Below are 24,808 nucleotides of genomic sequence, written 5' to 3'. Positions count from 1 at the left end.
CGCATTGGGAAGCTCTCCGAGCATGACGCCGCTCAACATCTCAACATCTTGTGGGAGCCATGGAAGAAGCTTGATGGATTTGAGCAACGCTTCCGCATAGGTGTGGAGAGAGAGAGGCTCGGCTGATTGCAGTAGAGGTTCATCACGTTAACAGCAGGACTTCTGCATGGGTTGTTTTTTCTGACGTGACATTCTATCCATGTTTATGTAGTAATTGGGGAGGAGGGATAAAAAGAGAACACTTGCTTTTAGCGTTTTCGATTATATCATCGATGATGTCAGAGAGGGGCTCCGTTTTTGGAATGTAGCGTGGAGATAAAGAATTTATGAATATACAGTGAGCAGCGCGCATCGCGTCGTCGAGCGGGCGTCACTCCAAGGCTCATGACTAAGGGGGCAACCAAGGCATAGACCTTAGCATCTTAGCCTTGGCCATACGTGGCAACGGGCTACAAAGGCTTCATTGGCGCCGTTGGCTGTGTGCAAAAAGCTCCCACTTGCTTGTAAGAAAAGCTTCCCGAGAGGTCACCCATCTTGGCAATATCGTCACCCAAGTGCACTTAACTGCCAAGTAACTATCCACTAGGCTAGTTCTTTTTGTTGTTCTATACTACAAACATAGTTTTAATAAGCTTGTTGTTATATTTATAAGGTATATTAAGGGAAACATGCACAAGGCATGACCGTCCGGGGCCTTGGGCGCCCGAATGGGGTTTAGGGGACCCTAGAAGTAAAGAGAGTCCAAGAATAGTAGGACTCACCAAGATTTGACGGCTGGCAATCGGATCACGATGAGAGTGGCCAGCAATTAACTAGGCAAGGCTGGGAGGTGAAACGCATCTCGTGCCCTTTGAGTGTCAAACTGTATTCCTCAAGAATTCTGCTTCATCTTCTGAGTCGCCTGACATTGGTATCAGAGCCACCATCGCATCTCGTTGGAGCTGTCGGGTCTTCATCTTGCTAGTCATTCGTGAAGTTTTTTTTTCTGGCGATTACAAGCACAAGGGTCAAACGATTCGACTGCCACGACACATCATCTGTCAGTCTTTTAAGGTCGCCACCCGTCGTCCGTCAGTCGTTGAAGGTCACCACACGACGTTGTAAATCGTGGTCGTGTGACGTCATGAAAGTGTGACACGCAACAAGGAGACGAAAGGCGTGAGGCGAAGCGTGACACGCCTGCTGTAAGCCGTAACGAAAAGCGTCAGATAGTACTCAGGTTCTACACGTCATGGTACTTCAGGCCATGCACGTCACACGGCTGTCTTCCAGGCGCAGTTTTACAATAGGATCGTTTCCACCCGACTGAAGTCAAGACTTAAATCGCTACTAGTTGACTAAAATCAGTCAAATCTGCTTTATACCTAGAAGATATACCGGTCGTTCCCGTGATTCTTCCGTTTCTGCCACAGAACTTCATTTCCAGCATGACTGGTTTGCTGCTTTAGTCCGGGAAGGTAAAATTTGTTCCTTCCTCTTCGGGTTTATTTACAAAACCAGCAACAGTTGCCTGCCATTATAATCAGGGAAGTACTTTACCTTGTATGCAAATTTTTTATCTTTGCTTTCCAATTCCAATGTATTAATGGCAGAAAAAAGGGAGTAATGGAAAGTTCTAGTTCTGGGGATCACCCTATGGTAGATCCCCATGAAACGGAGATGCAAGAAGAACAGTGGGAAGAATTCTTTGCTACACGAGAACAATTTCATGATCTTACTGCTCGTGTGCAGGCTCAGGGGGTTCAAATGGAATTTTTAACCCAAACACTCACTGAAATAAAATCTCAATTAACTTTATTGTCAGAAAGGGATAAAAATAAGGTAGAAACCTCGGATATCCCATCTTCATCGAAAGATTTAGATGTGACTATGCGAGATCCTAAGGAACCCCACCACAAGTTGAGGGATAATCCAATTCTAAAAGACATGAAACCCCCTCAGTTTCACGGGGAGGAAAAAGATAGAAATAAAGATACAATCTTTAATTTTCTCCAAAAATGGAAAGATTTACATAAACTTAAAAATACTCCACCACATCTCCAAGCATTGGAGGCTAGTTTAACTTTAGGGCCCAAAGCGTATAAATGGTGGCAAACTTTAAAGGAGGCAAATAAAATACCTGAAACTTGGGCTCAATTTGAATCCGTCTTTTTGAAAGAATTCCTTCCTGAAAATGAAATGGAAAGAAATTGGGAAGATTGGGATTATGTCAGACAAAAGGAAAGACCCTTGCTAACATATTTGGAGGAATATCATGAGATAATCCTCGAATTGAAAGGAATAGATGAATTTCAAAAGACAAGAGCATTCATTAGGGGACTAGATAAAGCCTGTAAAAAGGAAGTAAAAAGGAGTTCACCTAAGACGCTGGAAGAGGCAATTAAATTTGCATTAATCAATGAAGATAGTATGCGTCCAAGTACACTCACTAGTCTCACTGATATGGAGCCCAAGTCTAAGGAATTAGAAACCTCAAAATTTGTGGGCAAATTTAAAAGGAAAAAGCCATTTTTTAAGGGTAAAAAACAACCTTTTGAGAAAAAACAATATGTAAGGCCAAAGTTAAGTCCAAACGACTTTGATAAGGCCAAAAAAGAAAAGTTGTGTTTCAATTGCCTATCCCCTAACCATGCTGCTTGGAATTGCCCTCAAAGGAAAAAGGGGAAAGACAAGGGAAAGGATAAGGACAAGGGCAAGGGAAAAGAAAAACAAATCCATGTAGTGCAGACCTTAGAATTAAAGGGGCATGAAAGGTATAAATCTTTAGAGGTCTTGCACATGGATGTACAACACAAGTGTTGTATGTCAACTTCTATGTGGCAGCCTACCTTTGGTCCACATGATTTAGTTAGAGTGCATGGATTGATAGTTGGAAAGAGGGTTAGAGTCATGATTGATGACTCTGCTACACATAATTTTATAAATTATGCACTTGTCAAAAAATTGCAACTTCCCCAACAAAAGAGTGGGCATCAATATGTTGTTCGTATGATGCAAGGTCAAGATAATAAAATATGGAATACAATGGTATCGAATTTGGAAATTGAGATTCAAGGATATAAAGATAAACTTGATTTCCAAATTATGAACATGGAAAGAGCTGATATTGCTCTAGGGAGGGAGTGGCTATGGGGATTGGAACCATCCTTAAAACGTAGTTACCATCATAATACACTGGAATTTGAAAGAGATGGTAAGACTTTTGTTAATCAAGGTGAACATGAAGTATCTGATAATCCTTTGCTGTGTTCCACTGAGGTTCAGAAGCTGATAAAGAAGGAAGTTTGTGAGGTATACATGTTATGGTATCTTCCTGTACAAAACACTTTTTACTTTTTGTAATATAAAGCAACAATTTTCTTATGTTTATGAGTTGAATGTAAATAATGAATTAAGTAGTCTGTTAGATGAATTTAAAGATGCGTTTTCTTTTGATTTACCAAGCGGCCTTCCACCAAATAGGGGTGATATAAATCACCCAATTGACACAAATAAGGATACTCACCCTATTTCTAAACCACCTTATAAGTTAAGTGAAACGCAGCACCAAGAAGTTGAAAGACAAATTAAGGATTACCTCGATAAAGGATTTATACAACCCAGTAATTCACCTTGGGCTTCACCAATTTTATTAGTAAAGAAAAAAGATAGTTCTATGCGACTTTGTGTTGATTATAGAGCACTTAATAAAATAACAGTAAAGAATAAATTTCCTATGCCCAAAATGGAAGATCTTTTTGATCAATTACAAGGGGCAAAATTCTTCACAAAGATAGATTTAAGATCACGCTATCACCAAGTAAGAATTAAGGCACAAGATGTTCCTAAGACAGCATTTCGTACTAGATACGGGCATTATGATTTTTTGGTGATGCCTTTTGGCCTCACTAATGCACCAGTTACCTTTATGAAGCTGATGAATAGTGTCTTACGGCCCTATCTAGGACATTTTGTAGTAGTCTTCTTGGATGGTATCTTGATCTTTAGTAAATCAAGAGAAGAACATTTGGAACATTTACAATTAGTATTCCAACCACATTCCCTTTATGCGAAGAAAACTAAATGTGAATTTTTTGCACAAGAGGTCAAATATTTAGGGCATATTATCTCGAAAGAGGGAATCAAAATGGATCCAAAAAAAGTTAGAGCAATTATTGAATGGCCATCTCCAAGGAACCTGGAAGAGCTGCAAATCTTCCTAGGTTTATCTGGATTTTATCGTAGATTCATTCGAGATTATGCCAAAATAGTTGTTCCAATGACAGACCAACTTAAAGGAAAAGGAAAGAGCTTTAATTGGGGAACAGACCAAAATGAAAGTTTTCAAAAAATTAAAGTAGCTATTGCTACAGCTCCAGTATTATTAATAGTGGATCCCAATAAACCATTTGTGGTTGAAGCTGATGCCAGTGATAAGGCGATAGGCGCGGTCTTATTACAAGAAGGTCGACCAGTTGCTTTTGAAAGCAAGAAATTAGACCGTGCAAAACAGAATTATTCTGTTTATGAGAGGGAGCTGTATGCAATAGTACATGCAATGAAGAAATGGAGGCACTATCTATACGGTGCCAAACTTTTGATTTTATCGAATCATGAAAGCATTAAGTGGCTTAATGATCAACCGGATTTACACGGGCGTAAAGCCAGATGGGCCGAACTCTTCCAAGAGTTCGACTATGAGATAAGATATAGAAAAGCAAAGTATAATATAGTAGCTGATGCACTCAATAGAATGCCCATCATAAATGAATTGAGTTTTACTCAGTTCACTTCCAACTTGCTTGAATCTTTAAAAGGGAAATGCCAGGTTGATCCGGCATATTCCAACATATGGGAAGCAATAAAAAATAGGATCCAAATGCAAGTGCTTCTACTGAGGAAGGAATATCTGAGGATGTTCAACAAGGAAATGGAGCATTAGGGGTTGCTCAAACCGGATTCAAGTGGAACAATTTTACCATTGATAATGGTTATTTACTCTACAGGGGTAGGGTATGTGTCCCGAAAGATACAAAAATAAGGCGCCAGATACTCTTTGAGTGTCATGATACCCCTAGCGCGGGACATCCAGGAGTTAATAAGACTTATAGTCTTATTAAAAGGCAATTCTATTGACCTGGAATGAATAAGGACGTCCTTAACAATGTGGTCAAATGTAATAAATGCCAGGTTAATAAAGCTGAAAGATTGAAAATGGGAGGACTTCTCCATCCACTAGAGATTCCTTTGGGAAAATGGGAGAGTATCTCCATGGATTTTATTGTTGCTTTACCCAGAACACAGAGGGGGCACGACTCTGTGTGGGTGATTGTGGATAGGTTAACCAAAATGGATAGGTTCATGCCAACTTCAACTGATGTTAAAACACCAGAATTGGCTAGATTGTTCGTAGAGAACATGTTCCGATTGTATGGCCTTCCGGCAAAAATAGTTTCTGATCAGGATAGAAAATTTGATAGTCAATTTTGGCGTGCGGTATTTAGGAAGTTGGATACTAAACTTAGCATGAGTACGGCGGATCACCCACAAACTAATGGGCAAACTGAAAGGGTTAACCAAATCCTTGAAGATATGCTTAGGGCATATGTAAGTAAACGGCAAACTAATTGGGAAGAGTATCTACCGATAGTAGAGTTTGCATATAAGCACTCTTTCACAGGATATAGTCCATTTATGTTAATGTATGGGTTTCAGCCCAGAGCTCCTTATGCAGTCCTACTGCATAAGGAAAAGGTTCAAGCAGCTAAGGATTTCTTGGAGGATATGAATAGTATGTTAAAATTTGCTCAAGAAAATATTAAAAAAGCTCAAAATCGAGCTAGAGCATATGCAGATCCTCACCGAAGAGACATCTTCTTTAAAGAAGGAAAATTGGTCTATCTTAAGGTGCCTGAACAAACTAAAACTATGAAAAAGGGACAATGTCCAAAGCTTTCACCTAGGTATTGTGGTCCTTTCACAATACTTAAAAAGGTGGGAGAACTGGCTTACAAGCTCCAACTACCTGCTGGTAGTAAAATGCATCCAGTTTTTCATGTAAGTTAAGGAAGAAGCTGGGTGATTTGGATAATTTAATTTTAAATGATAATATTGAGGAGCTATTAAATGACCAATCTAATCCACATGAACCAGAAAGAATATTAAATGTTCGTAATAGACGAACAAGGAATAATATTTATCAAGAATGTTTGGTTAAGTGGAAAGATTGTTCAGAAGAAAGCTCAACATGGGAGCGAGTAAGTACCTTAAAGAAAAGGTTTCCCAATTTACAGTTAGACCTTCCAACTATCGTTTTCGAGGACGAAACCAATTCTTAAGGGGAAGGAAATGTTATATTTATAAGGTAAATTAAGGGAAACATGCACGAGGCATGACCGTCCAGGGCCTTGGGCGCCCGAACGGGGTTTAAGGGAGCCTAGAAGTAAAGAGAGTCCAAGAATAGTAGGACTCACCAAGATTTGACGGTTAGCAATCGGATCACAATGAGGGTGGCCACAGCAATTAACTAGGCAAGGCTGGGAGATGAAACGCATCTCGTGTCCTTTGAGTGTCGAACTGTATTCCTCAAGAATTCTGCTTCATCTTCTAAGTCGCCTGACACTTGTCTTTGGAGATTTTCCCAAACCTTCCTTCCATTAACTTGTTGCACTTGAGTGCTAACTAGAATGCAAGCTCAGAGTGAGCAAAGATAAAGCAAAGAGAGCAGAGAGAGCAGAGAAAGCAGAGAATCGTGTTAGAGTGTACCAATGTATTGCACGGTACACAAAGATTAAAAATGTATTTATATGTTATGGTACAAGTAAAGGGTATGTTTACACCCGTGTTTATACACGCAGGAGTTTATACCCTAAGGGGCTTTACACCCAACAACCTCCCACTTAAAGGCACAAAGTGATGTCTGTAAACTATCCAACTCCCACTAGTTGAATGCAATGCTCATGCTGAGCCTTTGCAAGACTTTTAGTGAAAACATCTATAGGGTTATCTTGGGTTTTGATCTTAGTCAGTGTGACAAGGCCATCATCCAAGACCTATCAAATGAAATGATACCGAATATCTATGTGTTTGGTACGAGCATGAAACATGGCATTTTTAGCCAAACATACTGCACTCTAGCTATCACAACCAAGCATCGGAGTACATGAAGAAAGACCAAAATCCTTGACCAAACGGCTAAGCCAAATAGCTTTCTTGGAAGCTTCTGTGGCTGAAATATATTCAGCCTCTGTAGTATTCAATGCTACAATATTCTGCAATCTTAAACACCAAGAAATAGCTCCACCAGCCAAAGTAAATACATACCCATTGGTAGACTTTCTAGTATCAAGATCTCCTGCCATGTCCAAATCACAAAACCCCTGTAGCTCTATACCTTTTAAGTATCTAAAGATACATTTCACTACTTCCCAATGTGGTTTGCCAGGGTTAGACATAAATCTACTCGCAACTCCCATTGCATGGGTAATGTCTAGACAAGTTGCAACCATGGCATACATCAAAGAACCACAAGCTGATACATAAGGTATGCCTTTCATCGCAGTAGCAGCTACATCATCTTTTGGGCAATCAGCTTTACTAAGCTTTGTATATGGTGGTAAAGGTACACCAAGAGACTTAGCATCAGTCATATTAAATCTGTCAAGTACTTTACTAATGTACTTGTCTTGAGAGAGAAACAACAAGTGTTATCCTCTATCTCTTTTAATGCACATGCCCAAAATGTGTTCAGCTGGTTCCAAATCTTTCATTGAGAAGGCTGAACTCAGTTGCCTTTTAAGTGTATGTAAAGTACTCTTATGCTTTCCAATAATCAGCATGTCATCCACATATAAAACCAGCACAACAAGGCTTCCATCATCAGCATTTTTAGTGTATAAGCAATGATCTGCATGACCGCGTTTGAATAAATGGCTGAGCATAAAGATATCAATTTTTTTATACCACTGTCTAGGAGCCTATTTCAGCCCATATAAGCTACATTTCAGCTTACAGACTAGATGCTCTTTCCGTGGAATAATAAACCTTTGGGATGTTTCATGTATAGCTCTTCATCCAGCTCACCACGAAGAAAAGCAATCTTCATATCCATCTGATCCAACTCTAAATCCAAGGATGCAGTGAGAGCAAACAAAACATGGAGCGTAGTCATCTTCACCACTGGTGCGAAAACCTCTTGGAAGTCTATGCCTTCCTTCTGTGTACAGCCCTTAGCAACCAGACGTGCCTTGTATTTGGGCTTCCCATCAATACATTTCACCTTATAAACCCATTTGTTAGGAATGGCCTTCCTATCCTTGGGCAAAGGTATAAGCTCCCATGTGTTGTTCACATATAGAGATTTCATCTATTCCTACATAGCAAGCTCCCACTTTTTCTTGTTTTCACATGACTGTGCCTCTTTAAATGCCCAAGGCTCACCTTCATCAGTCAATAAAATGCAACCCAAAGATGGTTGAAACCTTTGTGGCTGCCTTCTGACCATTGTAGACCTTCTTACCCAATGATCCATGTTGATAGGCAATGGGCCTACATCCTCAGGTATGGGCATACCATCGACTGGTGGCTGATTTTCAGGCTTCAGCATATTCTACTGATGTAACCTGTTTTCAGCATGTTCTTCTTGCTGTCCTATTCCATCATGTGCATCAATTTGTTGTTCATTGTCTTCTGGCTGTAGCACAATAGGTTGCTGCTCATTTTCAGCATCAAAAGGGACAGTATCTTCAGCTAATGGTTGCTAAATGGCTGGCTGTTCATACTGAAACTTGACCTTCTTTTTGTCAGGGTCACCGTCTGTAGTATTTCTCAGCAACTTTGCCTCGTTGAATACTACGTCTCGGCTACATACTATCTTCCTATCCTAAGGAAGCCAAACCCTATATCCCATCTCTCCCTCATCTCCATATCCCATGAAGATGTCCTTTATGGATTTCATGTCTAGTTTAGTCCTCTCATTTACAAGAATATGCACAAAAGCATCACAACCAAAGACATGCAAATGGTTATATGAAGCAAGTTTGCCAGACCAAACCTCTTCAGGAATGCCATTTTTCAACGCACGATTGGGAAAGTTATTGCACGCATGAATTAGCTGTGGACAACATGCATCTAACTCTCTCACAAAGTGTGCGATTATATCTTTCAATCACGCCATTTGATGCACAATTGTAAGAAGCTGTCAACTCCCTCTTAATGCCATGTATCTCACAAAATCTTTTAAAAGCATCAAACACTTCCTTTTTGCTCTTTAGTGCATACACCCATGACTTTCTACTGAAATCATCAATAAAAGTGACAAACTATCATGTATCCCCATGTGAATTAACAGCTTAGTACACACATCTGAATGTATTAAGTTAAGAGCATTGGACTTCTTAACACCACCAGAGTAATAAGGAGACTTCACATATTTTCCATATATGCAATCATCACAAAAATCAAGTCCAAAGCCTTTTACATCAAATCCCCCTGAAGAGGAGAGAACTAAAAGCCCTTTCAGGCTCATATGACCAAGTCTTTTGTGCCAAAGTTCCATAAGTGAATAAACTTCAGCCATAACCAAAAACTTGCCAAGTAATGCTTTACAATGTAAATAGCACAAAGTCCCCTTTTTGCTGCCTTTAACAATCAGCATAGAGCCCCTGTGGACCTTCCAAGATCCACCACCAAAGGTAGTAAAATACCCTCTTGTATCAAGCTACCCAACTGATAGTAGACTTTTCTTTATGCCAGGTACATATCTGACATCATGCAAAATCAACTCTTGACCATTTTCAAGGGCCAAGTGAATGGTACCTACACCCTCTATTTCACATGTATAATTGTTGCCTAAGTAAACTTTGCCTAGACAACCTAAAGTGTATTCAGAAAATGACTCCAAACAGGGAGTGACATGAAAGGAGGCACCACTGTCCACTATCCATGACTGAGATAACCCATCATGGGCTGAAAGTAAGACATCAATCACCTCCTTTTTAGTAATGTGCATATCACCTACTACTCCCATAATATTTGCATCATTACATGAGGCTGCAACAAGTATCTCTCCTGTGTCAGAGAGTTCTTCAATAACCACACTAGATGCAACATTTGCTTTTGCAACTTCTTTTGAGGGAGAGCTATCATCATCTTTCTTGTCGTCCTTCTTTTTTCTTTCCTTGTTGTTTCTTTCTTTCTTGCTCTTTCTTGTAGTAGCGACAATCGGGCTTTTTATGCCCTTTATGTCCACATTGATAGCAAGTGACATCTTGTTGTTTGCCCTTGCTTTTACTCCTACTTTTATCTTTATTTCTTGCATTATCCCTCTTTTCTGACCTGCCTCTAGATGATAAGCTAAACCACTGCTTTCTCCACTAAACTTTCTTTTAATCTCCTCATCGAGAATAGAGCCCCTAACACTATCGAAGGTTAAAGCAAGATTGTTGCTCAATGAAACAGCCAAAAGACTCCAAGCTTTCAGGTAGAGTCATCAACAAGAAAATGGCCTTCAATTTATCATTGAAGGGCTACAAACCTTTATCATTGAAGGGCTACAAACCAGAGTCTTGTCATTGGCTCAAAATCCCTGTGAAAGCACTCAAATGCTCCGATGCGGGCTTAGACTTATCCAACTCCACGTTTACAAGCTTGCGCATAAGGTGAACTTGATTTACCAGAGTTGTATTTTCATAAGTGTCCATAACTTTTTTCCATATTGCATAAGATGTATTGAGACGCTTAATGTCCGTAAGTACATCAGATACAGCCATTTTAATGTGTGCAATGGTCTTCTTGTTGAGTCTAGCCCAATCCTCATCTGTCATAGCTATAGGCTTGACTTCCGAGAGAGCATCATCACAATCTTTGAGAAACAAAATGCCTCGCATCTTGTCCTTCCACAAATCAAAACCAATACCATCAAATCTCTCAATTTCAAGAAGGGATTTTGTGTCACTACTGCTTGAAGCATTCGCAACCATTGTTAGCAAAGTACCCAAAAAAAAACTCCAATTTATAACAGCAGACAATGAGCTGAATATTCAGTTAATATCAGCCCAAATTTTCAGGAATGAGAGCAAGGTTTAATCCAAGTACATGTACAACAGTAGGACTAATGACTTTCAGCAGTATAACTAAAATTTCAGCACATACTCAAAGCATACATCACTGCCAAGTGACTCCCACTTCAGCAATATCACCAAAGTACATCTGCAATAATCCCAAATCTGCAAATGATCACTAAGACTGCTGCAAAATGACTGTTCAGCAATACATCAACTCAATGGAAGCTACCCAACATATGTACTACATACATATGTAACCAAGTACTTCTAATACACAAAAGAAACCAAGATTCTCTGCAATTTCTTCAATTTTTCACAAGTGGGGAATGAATCTCACTACTTACAGCACCAAGATTGCATCAGCAATATTTCCAATGTACATTTCAGACATCATTTTTGCCAAAATTCTCAAATTTCAGCAAAACCCCCAAAATTTTATTGACAAATCTGAACCGATTGCATTATTACATAAACCCAAGACCATTAAATGTGCAAAATTGGCAAAGTTTGCCAAAATTTTGCAAAAGCCCCAAACTTTGGGGTCCAAGAGTGCACAAATTTCCAAGAAATTTGCTCAATCAAGCAAAAATTTCACATGCATCTGAAAATTCCCAAAATCTCCGAGACCTGCGCACTCAATGTTTGCAATTTGTGGATCAAGAATCACTGAAATATGTGTCAGGCACCAAATCTAGGAAAAGCCCCAAATTTTATGGAGCAAATTGGCACAAATTTGTGCTCTGTGTTTGCTCGCATGAACACCCGCATGAGGGAAAATAAATCAGGCTGGAATTTTTCTGATTTTAAGAAAAAGGTATTGGGTTGTTGACCTGCTCATCATCGGTGCAGCCACGTCGCGTGACGGCCTGTCGACTCATGCAGCACCCTGTCGCCCATCACACAGCACTCCCATCGCGTGGCCCCTCGTGAAGTCTCCAATCCTGTCATGCAGCAGTCAATCGCCTGGCCAGTTACGCCTGGCGCCCATCACGCTAGTCCCCATCGACTGGCTGCCTCACGTCGCAAACAGTCCCCGCCACACGCAGCCTCAGTCTCCTATTGCAGACCCCATCGACTTGCCTGCTTCTCGCCTGTCTACTCGCCTGTGGCCTGGTCACGCTCCTGCGAGTTGACTGCAGGAGTCACCTTAGTCTCCTCCGTCTTGATGTCACCTAGGTCTGACAAACTGTCGTTGTACCGTTGAGCTAGCAACTGGCGACTACTACTTGTGGCCTACGTGAACCATTCAGCTCTGATACCAATTTGTTGCACTTGAGTGCTGACCAGAATGTGAGCTCGGAGTGAGCAGAGAACTCAGAGAATCGTGTTAGAGTGTACCAATGTGTTGCATGGTACACAAAGAATAAAAATGTATTTCTATGTTAGGGTACAAGTAAAGGGTGTGTTCACACCCGTAAGTTTATACACGCAGGAATTTACAGCCAAAGGGGCTTTACACCCAACAGAATTGGCATATAATACCTCATCAATTATCTTCATAGTTAGAGCTAGTTTTAAAAATGTGCAATCTTTACCATTTCGTTTCAACGTAAATCAATTTTTGGAATGTATACGCATATTGTTTATTAAAATAAACTAAGTAATGGCGACATTACGTTCTTCCCTACTTAGAGGATGCCACTTGGATAGATGAGGCAACCCTTACGAAAGAATACCCCCAGTTTCTCCACCTCAGGTGCATCAGAAAGGAAGGTCAATAAAATAGGTGTACTGCTTCACATTTAGAAGAGCTCTTTGGAGCCTCTTCTTCCCATCTTGGCTAAAACCTCAATTTTTTTCCAGACTCATTTTCCCATGCTGATATTCTTGCCCCAGTTTCACCATACAACAATACAAGACAGCAGCATGCACAAATGAGGTAAGCCTATTAAAATAAGCAATAAGTCCAGGGGAGTATTAGATTCTAGGTAGTGGTAGCTCGTGCTAGCCTGAACACGGATAGAGACAAGTGAATACACCTCTTCTCCTCAAATAATATTTAAAAAGTCCAAAAAAATGAGAATATGATATATTACTAGGGCCTGCCTTACATGCACAAAAAAGTAAAAGATTGAGTGCTCTAAGACAGATGGCCGCTTTATTGAACTGCAGAAATAAATCTCTTTCGATCTTTGGTTGCATAACACAATCCATGCAGAACTGTTTTTTTCTCAAAAGCGAGCACCTGTCTCATCTTGCTTCTTATGCTCTTCTCCTTTTCAGTTCTTGTATCCACAAAGAGCAGCAACCACAACAGGTAGGTCTGAGGCAACTTGGGAAGCCTGGGAAATTGTTAGTGGTACTCAAATTACATTCTTACAAACATGAGTAGGCCCCATTGGCAGGGCAGAAAGCCAGATTCAGAAGTCAGTGAACAAGCACAGACCAGAGAGCGCACCACCAATGGAGAGTCTCTGCCCTGTATATTAACTGTGCAAGTGTAAGGCTATCAGCCCATCTTAAACTTTCTCGAGCCAAGAAAGTAAAATACTTCCATATGTTTCCGAATCATTCAAGTGCATCCAGGTAAGAGCTTCGCATATAAACAAGAAATCAATCATCTCGCAGACTTTTACAAGTGATTAATCCACTTCATTTTTTATAGCAGGCAATTCATTCTCAGATACCAAATATACCTTGTATTAGTGAAGATTAAACCATTCAATCGCACGAAGCTGGTTATAAAGTAATTGACAGTTTCCTCAAAACTTTTTGCTACATCTCTCTTAGCTGATTTTGCAGGCATTCTTGTACAGATGGCTTTGAGCCCGGTTGCTTTCCTTGATACTGAACTATTTGATAGCGATGATGGCATCTGACTTGCAACAGAAAGTCTCTCATACTTAACCCGATTCTGTAGTCAAAACAGGAACTCACAGCAGAAGTATCACATTGAGTAGGTTTCAGAACACAATAGAAATTCAAATAAGCCATAGTATACAAATTACAATGCAATAGAGACGTGGATCTACCTGATCAAACCAGAGAGTCAAATTTTCACGTGTTGTTGGAAAAGGTTTCTCAGCTGCCAAGCTCCTATAGTAGTAATAAACTGCCAATAGCTCATTCTCAACATAAGTTGCAAGCACTGCCAACTGCAATGTCCCAACAGAAAGTTAAATATCAAGTTATCCAGCAGTAAAACAGTTCATTTGAATACTCTGAAACTCCAGTATTCTTATGAGATCCTTCCAGTATGAGGCAGTGTGAAAGCCCCCAAGACATACCTGATTATGAGGGTGGCCATCAACTGGCCACTCAGAAATTGCTTGTTTGTAGAAATCTGCTGCTATTGAATAGTCAGGGGAGCATTGGCCACCACTATCGACAATCTTCTCCTTGTAACGAGCATAATCTCCCAACCTAAGGAAGCACCCAAAACAAAATTGCTTGCATCTCTTGACTTTATCACACTCCAGAGTTGATAGTCCATTACGAGAGTCAAGAAGAAGCCCACACTGCCCCCTGAGCTTTGACATCAAATCATGGTAGAAACGAGAGGCCTCTTCAAGGAAGCTTTTAAAGCCATCCTGCAGTAGAGTTTTCTGCTCGTCCCTATGGAAAGCACTATTTGCACGACATCCTTGTCCACCACCACTCACCCAATTAATCCGATGCCTAAAGTCATCAATTTGCCTGTAATGAAGTTGCCAAAGTAAATACTCCACTTCATGAGCCTCATCAAAAGAATGGTCTGCAAGCAAAATGCTTTTGTAACAATCTCGAATGCTGTTGCTCAACTTCCGCACATGATGGTCAAGTGGTCCTTTCGCCGGAAGCAAAGACAGAAATTTAGATTCCAGTTCTTTCACCTGTATTTCCATTCAAGCTTTCAGAGACCAGAGACAAAAATACTTGTACTGAACCAGAGAAAGAAGACAATCTGCATACCTTGATCCGAGCATCCCTGGAAGAACAGCAGACCTCACTTGCACGGCCCATTCTCACTTCAAGAGGAAAATGCTACAGCTTTCTACAACAGAATCATAAACATCAGAGGAATCAGTGTAGTTTTAATTTCTAGTGTTTTGTAAAATCGAAATCATATACATCAGATGAATAAGTGTGGTCCTGATTCCTCAAGCTTCCCTCCTTCACTAGGGGGTTTTAAGAAGAATCTTTGGTTTCAAGCTTTAATGTTTGGTTTTCTGCTTGCTCTGACTCATAAGACGTAATTCTGTATGGATGATACAGTAGATATGACAATATTTCCCTCCTCCCCTCTTGCCATGAATCCAAACCAAGTGGGAACCTGTGAAAGTGCGCAACGGAAAGAGAAAAGTGAACAGGGAGAGGAGGAGACAAAGAGAGAAAACAAGAGAGAGAAGGAACAATGCGACTTCAATGGCTGAAGGTATAAGGCAGCAACAGTCAGCCCGAACACATAGCTCTACACTTCAGTGTGGGCATCAGATGGTAGCAGGGGGAAGAGAGAATGAGGAGGGCTGGCTGATGATGAAGGATCAATGATGGATAATGTAAGTGGGAGGGCAGGCCACCTATATATAGGTGAAAAAGAGGGAAAACCCTAAATATAGTCAAACCCCTTAAAATAGCCAGAAGTGCACAAAAAGAAATGCACTAATGTGCCCTCCATCTAAAGTGTCTAAAACATATAAAATGACAAACAAATACAATGTCAAAGCTCCTAATGTCCTTGTCTAACTTAGACTAAGGCTAACAGGCAAATGACCACACGACACAAAACTACTAACAACCCCTCTCAAATCCTGGATGTGGAAGAAGACCAAAGGAGATGTGAATCCAAGGGTGGCAAGACGAGTGCCAATGCCAATGTAGTCTGTCGATGAAGAAAGCCAACCAAGGAGCAAGACCCCCTCTCCATACAAATATTCGATCAAATGAAAGGCCACCAAGGGGCAATGGAAACAAAGAGGTCTCGAACGGATCACTCCTGTAAACTCCAATCAGGGATGGGTGAGCCAAGCCTCTAACCTAACTATGAGACAATCGAGAGGAACTATTGAAGGCGCCATAAGCTGCATAGAAACACCAGGGACCAAGGGCCAAGCAATAGAGAATGGTGGCTCGAGGATGAAGAAAAGGGGTAGTTGCATAAGAGAAAGGCCCAAAGTAGACTGAAAACCCTGAAACAACTCCTCACAATCTTGGGAAGCCCCCTCTGAAACACAAAGGGCCAAGAAATCCACAGCCACATCACCAATATCATCCCCCTTGAAACGGATGGGAGATACGAGGGAACCACCAAAGGAGCTGGTGGGGGATGGGGTGAAACATGTGGAATAGATGGTGCATAATCGGGAACAAGTGCGGCAATAGAAAGTTGCATCAAAGAGCCATGCAACAAAAAAGGCGAATGGAACATAGATAGCCCCCTCTCCGACCAACCTGTCACAAAAATGGCTCTTGTACAAGAATCCTCAACAAAGATGACCGACTTGATAAAGACAACATGGGTCCCGAGTCTAAGAAGGCCATAAACTAAGAGGAGAGAAGCCAAGTCGGAAAAATGTAGGGCCTCAGAAATGGAGCTCAATGAAAGGTTAAACGATAAGAAGCAATGTACCAACACCACTAATAGGCACTGAAGAAATGTCACCAATAGTGATAAAACCCTCTAATGGACGGAGACCCTGTAACAAATCACCTCGGAGAGTCAAAGGACTCGATCCACCACTATCAAAGGAAGTAGAGGTAGGCACAAGCTCCGCTATAGATCCACCCTTCACTCCTGCACAAAGGTGAGAGTATATCTTCCAGCACTTTTCCTTGGGTGTGAGGTCTTTGCACAATGAGGACACATGGCATATCCTCTACGCTTTTCCACAAAAACTATATCAGAGTCGAATGATGACTCCAACTTCTTCCTCTTCTATTTCTTCTGCTTAGCTTGTCATGTTCCTATAGATAAAGCCGCACAAGCATGGCCATGTGCAAGGGCTCCACAAGAATCTCGCTCATTGTGATGTGCATCCTGCTCAAGCACCAATGGGACTAGCTCCGCCCAAGTGAGAGTCTTCTAGCTAGAAGAAGTGAGAAGACTAGTGTAGAACACATTATATGTCGGTGACGAAAGATGTGAGAGAAGTGTCACAGCTAGGTTCTTTAAAGAAATGTTTGTACCAAGGAATGAAAGCCCATCCCGAATCTCCTCCAGCATGTGGATGTGATTCCTCATTGTGGGGGAATCTGTGAAACAGAAAGTTGTCATAGCTTCAACTCAATATAATTAATGCCTAAATGTCTGGATTCAAAAGAGAGATGCTAATCTCCTCCAAACCTTTGTACCAATGTGGATACATCTAACATGTACAAGCACACAATCTGTACAACTCAACAGGAGAAAACAACGGACTCTATCATTCGACCAATCCCATAAAGCTGTCAATTCCGCAATCACACCATCATGAGGATCCACGGTATATGCAGGTATTGGGACAGTAACAAAAATCCAAAGGTCACAATCGTTGAGGAGACACTCCATGCGACATGACCATAGAGGGTAGTTCATCCCATATAGCTTGTCAGATGCGAATAGAGAGGGTTGGACAAGCACCTGCTTAGGAGATGCCATCAATGACAATCAAGGACTAGAAGTACCAAAAGAATATAGTGGAAAAGAGTAATAAGATGGTGGTCGGTCAAAATTGTCCTGAACCACATGATCCCCCATACCATACGCATCGGCCATATCTATCCTTCAAGAAATACCTACAAGAAAACAAACAAGATGCTACCGCTAGAAAGCCCTCCACCTGTACCACGACCATTGATATGTTGATTAAAGAGCAAGGTAGACAGGGTGTATCTGAGAGATGAGAGACGACTTGATGCCGAGCTGAAGAGACACATCTACAAAACGCAAATATGGCTACAATAAAGCAATCAAAACAGGTCAAAAACATGTTACCCAACCAAGAAAGAGGCCACCTCACAAAAAAAGAGTTCGTCTAATAGAAAATGCAACGTACAAAGGTCTATTTGCCTGTAAACAAACAGACAACAAGTACACAAAAGATGTCGCCCAGACTTTGAAGTATATTACCTAGCTTGGATAGGGTCTCCCACATGTGTATGAAGTCGCCCAAAGTTGAAGTATCACCAGGTGGTGATACTTTTTGCAATTGCTTTCCTTATTTACTTATATAAATTTTTTTTTTTCTTTAATTGTTTTTGCTTTTTACCCCCAAAGTTCTCTTGGATTAAGCCGGGATCTTTGCATGCCCAAAAGAGGCAACCATTGGGACAAATTGGACTAATGGTTTGTCCGAGCCTTGGGACCGGATTGAATGGGCATTGAAGAATAAAATGCCAGTGGTTTGGGATTGTGTGCTTTAGCCACTAGCGATGGTGCAGAACAAAGAACATGTGAGAATGCCCATGGAATAAAAGTCACCATAATTGAGTCACATTACACTTTTTGATGTCGTTGCAATGATAACAGTTGCTCAGAACAACTTGAGGAATGCAAGAGTCACTATCCCTAAAATTTAGGGAGTTACTATTTTTGAGCCCTAGAATCTGTTCACGTCATTATCTTCATTTTTGCACAAGGATTAATTCTCTGGTCTATGCCGAGGTCTAATTTTGCACCAATCATGGAGAATTTTAGACCGGAAGGTTTAAACAGGACAATTGCTACATGTATGCCATGTGTCACAATTTGGGAACAAATTCCCAAAAGAGAGAAAAAGTTTTTTTTTTAAAAACCTAATGGGCATGAGGGGCAAATCTGAGCGTGAAGTTTTCAAGGTCTGAGGGCAGATTGCTGCAAGTACATCAGCTATGGAGAGTACTTCTTCTGACTCATGTACAGAGGTAAAACTTGCTCCCTCTGGTCAACTCTCTCTCTATTCTCAAAGAAAATGCTCTACATGATGGGTTGATTCCATTGAATGTACAGTTCTCTATTTTCTTTGCACTTCTACTAAGGCAAGAACCTCGTTGTCCAGCTTCAGGAGCAGCTGGTTGCTTCTCCAATGCAGGAACTAAAGAAAGTGATGACCATGCCACACTGGAACAGGGTTTTCAGCTCTGATTTAGTAATGTTTGTGGGACTGTTTTACTGCTACAATGATGCCACGATCAAAGGATTTATAGTCCAACTGGTATGGAACAGATCTGAAATGGAATAAGACTGAGAACAAGTCAAGAAACAAGTGAAAAACAATAAATACAGAGTTTTGCAGATCGTAATTCTACACTTGAATTATTGAGTTATGCTCACAGAAAGTGTTTTTCTACTTGGGATGTTGTTTTGGATATGTTGTATTGTCCTTATGCAACTGAAATTTACTCAAAAAGGGATGTTCTGCATATGCAACTGAAATTTACTCAAAAAGGATGAAAGCCAACTGTTCATAGGTTTTGTACTTTGGAACATTTCATTTTTTTTGTAGCCTTCCATCTTTTAATTGATAAAGAAATACCGAGAGGGGCGCCGGTATTCGGGGCCAATCTGGTGTTGAGCGAGGGAGTGAGGTCTCTATTTGTGTCATAGAAACAAGGGACGAGGGACAGGAAAGGGGTCAGGGATGGGGGTTGGCCAAAACCAGGGAACGGGGACTGGGGGGAAAACAGCATATTAAAAAAATGCATTTTCACATATAAAACAGTTTTCAGCTCATCACATTGGACTCTACTGCAATGAAATATGTAAACAAGCGTAGTTTGAGCTTTAAAAACATCATTTTTCATTGAATTTTATCAACATATCGCATAACGGACATGAGATGAGCAAATCACAAATACAAACCATAAAAAATAAACTTTAACAATCAATGTATTACAAAAAAGCATGCGTCCAAACTCCACTATGACCTGTCATTGTTAGTGTGACATGAAAGCTTAAGAGTTCAAACTTCAAACTTCAAAGATAGGAACTAAAAACAAATGTTCAAGGAGGAAAAGAGTGAACATTGAGTAGTAAAAGACGAAAGATTAAAGTAGCTTTATCATACATGACATCATGTAGGCCCTAGGACGTAAGCAACTAGGCTGTAATCAGCCATAAAGCAATATACAAAATGAACTTTAGCATTGAATTAGTCCAATTCTAAAGGAAATTATAATCATCTGCAACAAAATGAGCATCTACAAGCTGTGCCATGTGGCAATAAATCATTACATCATATAGGTAGCTAGCAACTGGATACCAAGCTATAACTAGCCATAAACATGGAACCAACAAACAAAATGAACTCTAGTAAGAAATAAGGCCAAATCTATAGGGAATCATCATCATCTCCAGCAAAATGTGCATCTGCAGCTCTTGAAGTGCTAGCCTCATGATCATGGATGCCATGCATAGTCTCCATAAAACAAGTACGCTCCTCTTGTTTCATCTCCCACTGGGTAAATGGATTGGCCTGTGATGTAACACTTCTACAAAGCATTCTCAAGTTGGCACTAACAAAGACCAAATCATTTGCTTTTTCTACTCCAAGGCGATTCCTCTTCTTTGAAGCAATATGACTGTAGGTGCTCCATAATTGCTCCAAGCAAGAGGAGCTTACTTCTTGACTTAAGATACAAAAAGCCAACTTTTGCTACTCTTGCCCATCTGATCCAAAATCCTCCCACCACAAAGATGCCCCAACCTTGCATCGATCATGTAGAGTATCCACACAACCATAAGAGTTTTTTGCTCTCCTATAGAAAGCAAGCTGATCTCTAATTTTGCACCCGGTGTCAACATCAGGCACCATGTGCTCAAGAATTTGCCTCCAATGGAGACTGACCTCAGCATCATTTTCTTGATCCTTACCCTGAAACTCAAGGTCCAAAACAAATGCAACTGAATGCAAAGGTCAGCTATAGACATTCCACCTCTCAATACACACATCATGTATCTCCTCATATTTCTTGGCATCAAGCACTAAATCTTTCAACTTTTCAATCATCCTATCCATTGCCTCGTACACTTTGTCAATACATGGTTGCATATCATCAACGAGTCTCAATAACTGTACAATAGGCACAACCATTACATCAATTTTTTTACATTATCCCAAAATTCATTGCTCTCTGCATTTTCTCTACATATTATGCCTACAAGAGTGACTACCAATGAACAAGTACTAAACTTGTCACTGGCAAACAACTGTCTCACTGCACCCATACATTCTCTGAGGCGTCCCAACATCAAAAAGTTGTAAGCAAACCGTGTGTCTGAATACTTCAATAACATCTTTTTTGACCTTTTTGTAAACTCATAGCAAAGGTATTGGTAATTTAAAACAAAAGTAACCATTTGATTTGCATCATGTATCACAGGATAGACCCATGATAACTCACCAATATCCTTCAAAAGGTTATTCAAGCAATGTGCCATGCAATAAGAAAATGTGATATGCTTATACACTCCCTAAACAATGACACTTACTGCCCTATTAGTGGGCTCACCATCAGCCACAAAACCAACCGCTAAATGTGGCCCAACAATCTCAATGGCAAAGATCCACTCTGCTGCAAGCTGATTTGCAGACTTCCCAGTCCCTAAAGCGTCATGGGACAACATAAAATGCATCTCCCCTCGAGAATAAGCTACAATGCCATGGATAGACCTCTTTCTTGTGTCACTCCACCCATCAGCGATAAGTGTGACACCATTTTTCTCCCAATCTCTCTTTATGTTTACTATAGCTTGCTCCACAACACGCTTTTCCTTCTCGAGCAATGTAGTGCGTAAAGTCTCAGAAGAGGGGGGCACATAGTTAGGCCCATACTCTCCAACCTTCTTTAACATGGCTCTAAAGTACTCCGACCTAGGGACATAAAATAATAAACACAATAATTATCATGATGACATGATTTTAGAATAAGTTATAAGTTTATATTATATAAGTTATAACCAAGTTATAAATTTAAGGGGAAAAAAATGTAAATAGTAAAGATTCGAGCATATAAATTTGTCAAAACTCAAAACCTGGCTGTATGAAAGGCAATATGGTCGTGGTAGAAGAAACGAGCCACTGTTGAATCCGTCTCCTCTTCTTTTATTGGATCCCAACTTCCCTTGAGAGTAGTCTGGCATCTAATGGTCGAGGATGAAGGCACTGATGGTGAATATCGACTCAATCCAACCACTCCATGTGGTGTGGATACCACACTCGCTACTGTAGATGAAGCTCTAGGCCCATGAACTATTGTTGCTGCCGCTGCCGCAAGTGTAGCTGGATCGACCACGCCTCGATGCCAATAGAGCCTCTTGTCCAACCACACGATCTAGAAGCTCCCTTCTCTTCTCCGGTGTGACATTGGGACAAAATTGCACTTCCAATCTTGGGACATGCAATAAATGGACCCTTACTTTATTTGCGTCGCCTGTACGCCGGTATGGACACAGCTTGCATGACCAAGGGCATGATCCGCCTCCACTTGATGGGCATCCAATATTTACCTCATCCCACCACGACCATGTGTTGGAGCGTCTATCTCTCCCTCCGACCTGACGAGCCGGTCGTGAAATAGCCATGTTGGTTGCTCAGTTGCTCACTATGGCACCCACATGCCCAATGTAGGGAGGCTAGGAGCCCAAGCTACAGAAGCAAGAAGGAAGAGAAGATGATAATGAAAAAGAGGAGATGGAGGAGGAGACAAGAGAGAAAGAAGAAGAAGAAAAATAAGGGTTGCGGGGCGGGTTGCAAGGCAAACAGTAAGGTGGGCAATAAGGCGGGCTGCAGGGCCGGTAGTAAGGCGGGCTATGGGGGAGTAGGAGAAAGCTGAAACAGGTATCAAAGGAGTCGCAAGTCCAGCGGGAGATTCGCGAGTCAAGCAGCAGATTCGCGAGTCGCGCAGGAGGAATGACAGAAGTGGAAAACGATGATTGTCTGTCTCTTGACAGTCATGTCCCCAACCGGTCACACGTCCCCAAGATGAGGGAGCTGGCCGTCCCCTTGTGACGCTTCTGAACGGGGACGTCCCCCGTTCCACCTCCACGTCCTGCACAGGCGTCCCATTTCGGAACGGCATTCCGGCGTCCCAAGGGCCCAGGACGGGCATCCCCGGTTACTATGATTTATGTGTGTATGTGAAAAGACCAGGTATTAATTAAAGGGACTACTGCTTTACGTGAGTCATAGACTAGTTTCATGGTTCCATTCCTGGGATTTGAATTCTTTTCTGTAAGAATTTAAGCTCGGACAGTTTTGGGTGAAAAGGCCATACACATAGGTGTTACACAGATTACAGGTGAGAAAGACTACGAGATTTTTTTCTTAGATACAGTATTTGCTGGATATAAGACTAGAGAGATGGCAGACATGGACAAAGGCAAAGGAAAACTCCTTCATGAAGAAGAGAGTTCTTCTGCTCATAGACACCGAGAAGAGAGTATTGGTGCACAGGTGTCAACACCTTCTAGAACCGAGATTGAACCACAACATGAGGAGCAAGAACAGGAGGACTTGTTTATGACACAACTCCTCAATATGGTTGGCTCTTTCAAACAACTTGTAAACAATCCTCGATTGCAAAAAATTTTGAAGTCACATAATGAGGATTCTCAGGCTGAGTCATCACATCATACCATGGAGCACTCAAAAAGGCAAACCTCTAATGTGCATGAGCATGTGAAAAAGACACCAAACATGGAGACACGTCCAGTGCAACAAGAAGCACAAGCACAGGACCAGGAAGTGAATGGTCAAGGCAGTAATGCACAAGTGACACAGCAAACTATTCCTCCTCAATTTGCTACTTATCCTGGTTACTTTGGTGGTGGGTCAGTTTTTCGAGCAATGGATAGATTACCCACTGGTTATCAAGGATACTTTCCCAGAGGGCCACCAAGAATGATGCCTATTGAGGCAATGAACCCACTTTATACTAATATTGCTCTACAACCCGATTATAAGACTTTGCAGAGTCCTTATTTCATGCCTGGAGTACAAAATGCAATGGCTGGTTTTTCTCAACCTAGTGCGCATATGGCAGCTAAGATAGGTGAAATTAATACTAATAATGCGCCTAAGGAACTCCCCTTTTTACAGCCACATGCCTATGACAACCTGACACCAAAAAGTGCAAAGCCTAAAGACTATGAAGAGGGTGGTCAAGCATTAAAGTTTGAAACCTTCAATGGTATGCAAGATAAGCTGAAAGCTTTGTCATTTATTCAGCAGTTTGATGTAGCTTACACTGGAGGGAATTTTACTCAAACTTCTAAGGTGCAAAAGGCTGCAACTTTTTTGAAAGGTAATGCTTTGCAGTGGTGGAACATATTGTTAATGCAAGGATATGCACCTGCCACTTGGGTCCATTTTAAATAGTTATTTGCAGCTTCATGGTTAACTAACACATTTGAAGTAGATGTCATGACTACATGGCATAAATTGGATGCCGCAAATTGTGCAGATTTAGAAGAGTACAATAAGAAATTTTGGGAAGCACTTTTGCTCATGAGTTCTTACAAGGCAATGCCCCTATCAGAACAAATTGAAAAGTATTGTTGTGGTTTGCCCAAAGCCATCAAGGATTATTGTACCAAGACTAGGGTTACAAATACGGTACAGTTAATAAAAAATGCATGTGTGGCAAATGCATTGTTGAAAGAAAAAAACTGACAGCTTTAAAGGCACTGGAACGAAGGATTCTCAATTTAAGTAGGATCCTGGCAAGAAGAAGAAGCAATTTCCAGAAAAGACCAGCTTTACAAAGAAGTCTTTTTGGAAGAAAAGTTTTCAACAATAGCCTCAGACTTCTTTTAAACAAGGCAAAGGACAAAAGAGGCCACTTTTTGGCAAATCATTTGAAGAAAGAGAGGCTTTAATGATGGCTGGGAA

General features: G+C 41.0%; 2 protein-coding genes across 4 annotated transcripts in view; both read right to left on the bottom strand.

Annotated features, from left to right (window-relative positions):
• Positions 1–24,808, bottom strand: part of LOC148014711 (nonsense-mediated mRNA decay factor SMG7-like) — a 66,266-nt gene that overhangs the window by 19,678 nt on the left and 21,780 nt on the right. For 2 of the 3 annotated variants that reach the window (XM_087666747.1, XM_087666746.1), the window contains exons 3-6: positions 14,934–15,015; positions 14,270–14,854; positions 14,015–14,137; positions 13,679–13,896 (exon numbers count right to left, since the gene is read on the bottom strand). In XM_087666747.1, the coding sequence (XP_087522873.1) occupies positions 13,679–13,896; positions 14,015–14,137; positions 14,270–14,854; positions 14,934–14,984 (977 nt within the window). In that variant the 5' untranslated portion in view covers positions 14,985–15,015. The remainder of the gene's footprint in view (positions 1–13,678; positions 13,897–14,014; positions 14,138–14,269; positions 14,855–14,933; positions 15,016–24,808) is intronic. The other variant, XM_087666748.1, reaches the window with a different exon arrangement.
• Positions 20,573–21,771, bottom strand: LOC148014712 (uncharacterized). The gene is made up of 4 exons (XM_087666577.1): positions 21,409–21,771; positions 21,091–21,327; positions 20,867–20,989; positions 20,573–20,791 (listed from the first exon to the last, which is right to left on the bottom strand). Exons 1-4 carry the CDS (start codon positions 21,769–21,771, stop codon positions 20,573–20,575), a joined length of 942 nt encoding a protein of 313 aa, XP_087522703.1.

Source organism: Lygodium microphyllum, chromosome 25 (genome assembly GCF_053477565.2).
Source record: "Lygodium microphyllum isolate KBCC chromosome 25, Lygodium_microphyllum_v1.1.10, whole genome shotgun sequence".
NCBI classification, from domain to species: Eukaryota; Viridiplantae; Streptophyta; class Polypodiopsida; order Schizaeales; family Lygodiaceae; genus Lygodium; species Lygodium microphyllum.
This window is presented reverse-complemented; position numbering and strand designations above follow the sequence as displayed.

What these genes read in the sequence shown, in the direction of transcription:
- LOC148014712 (XM_087666577.1), bottom strand. Translation starts at nt 21,771, where the DNA reads ATGTTAAAGAAGGTTGGAGAGTATGGGCCTAACTATGTGCCCCCCTCT. An exon ending in AGTTTAGTACTTGTTCATTG is followed by an intron (nt 20,990 to 21,090) that starts GTAGTCACTCTT and finishes CCTATTGTACAG; the next exon opens with TTATTGAGACTCGTTGATGA. An exon ending in AATATGAGGAGATACATGAT is followed by an intron (nt 20,792 to 20,866) that starts GTGTGTATTGAG and finishes CTTGAGTTTCAG; the next exon opens with GGTAAGGATCAAGAAAATGA.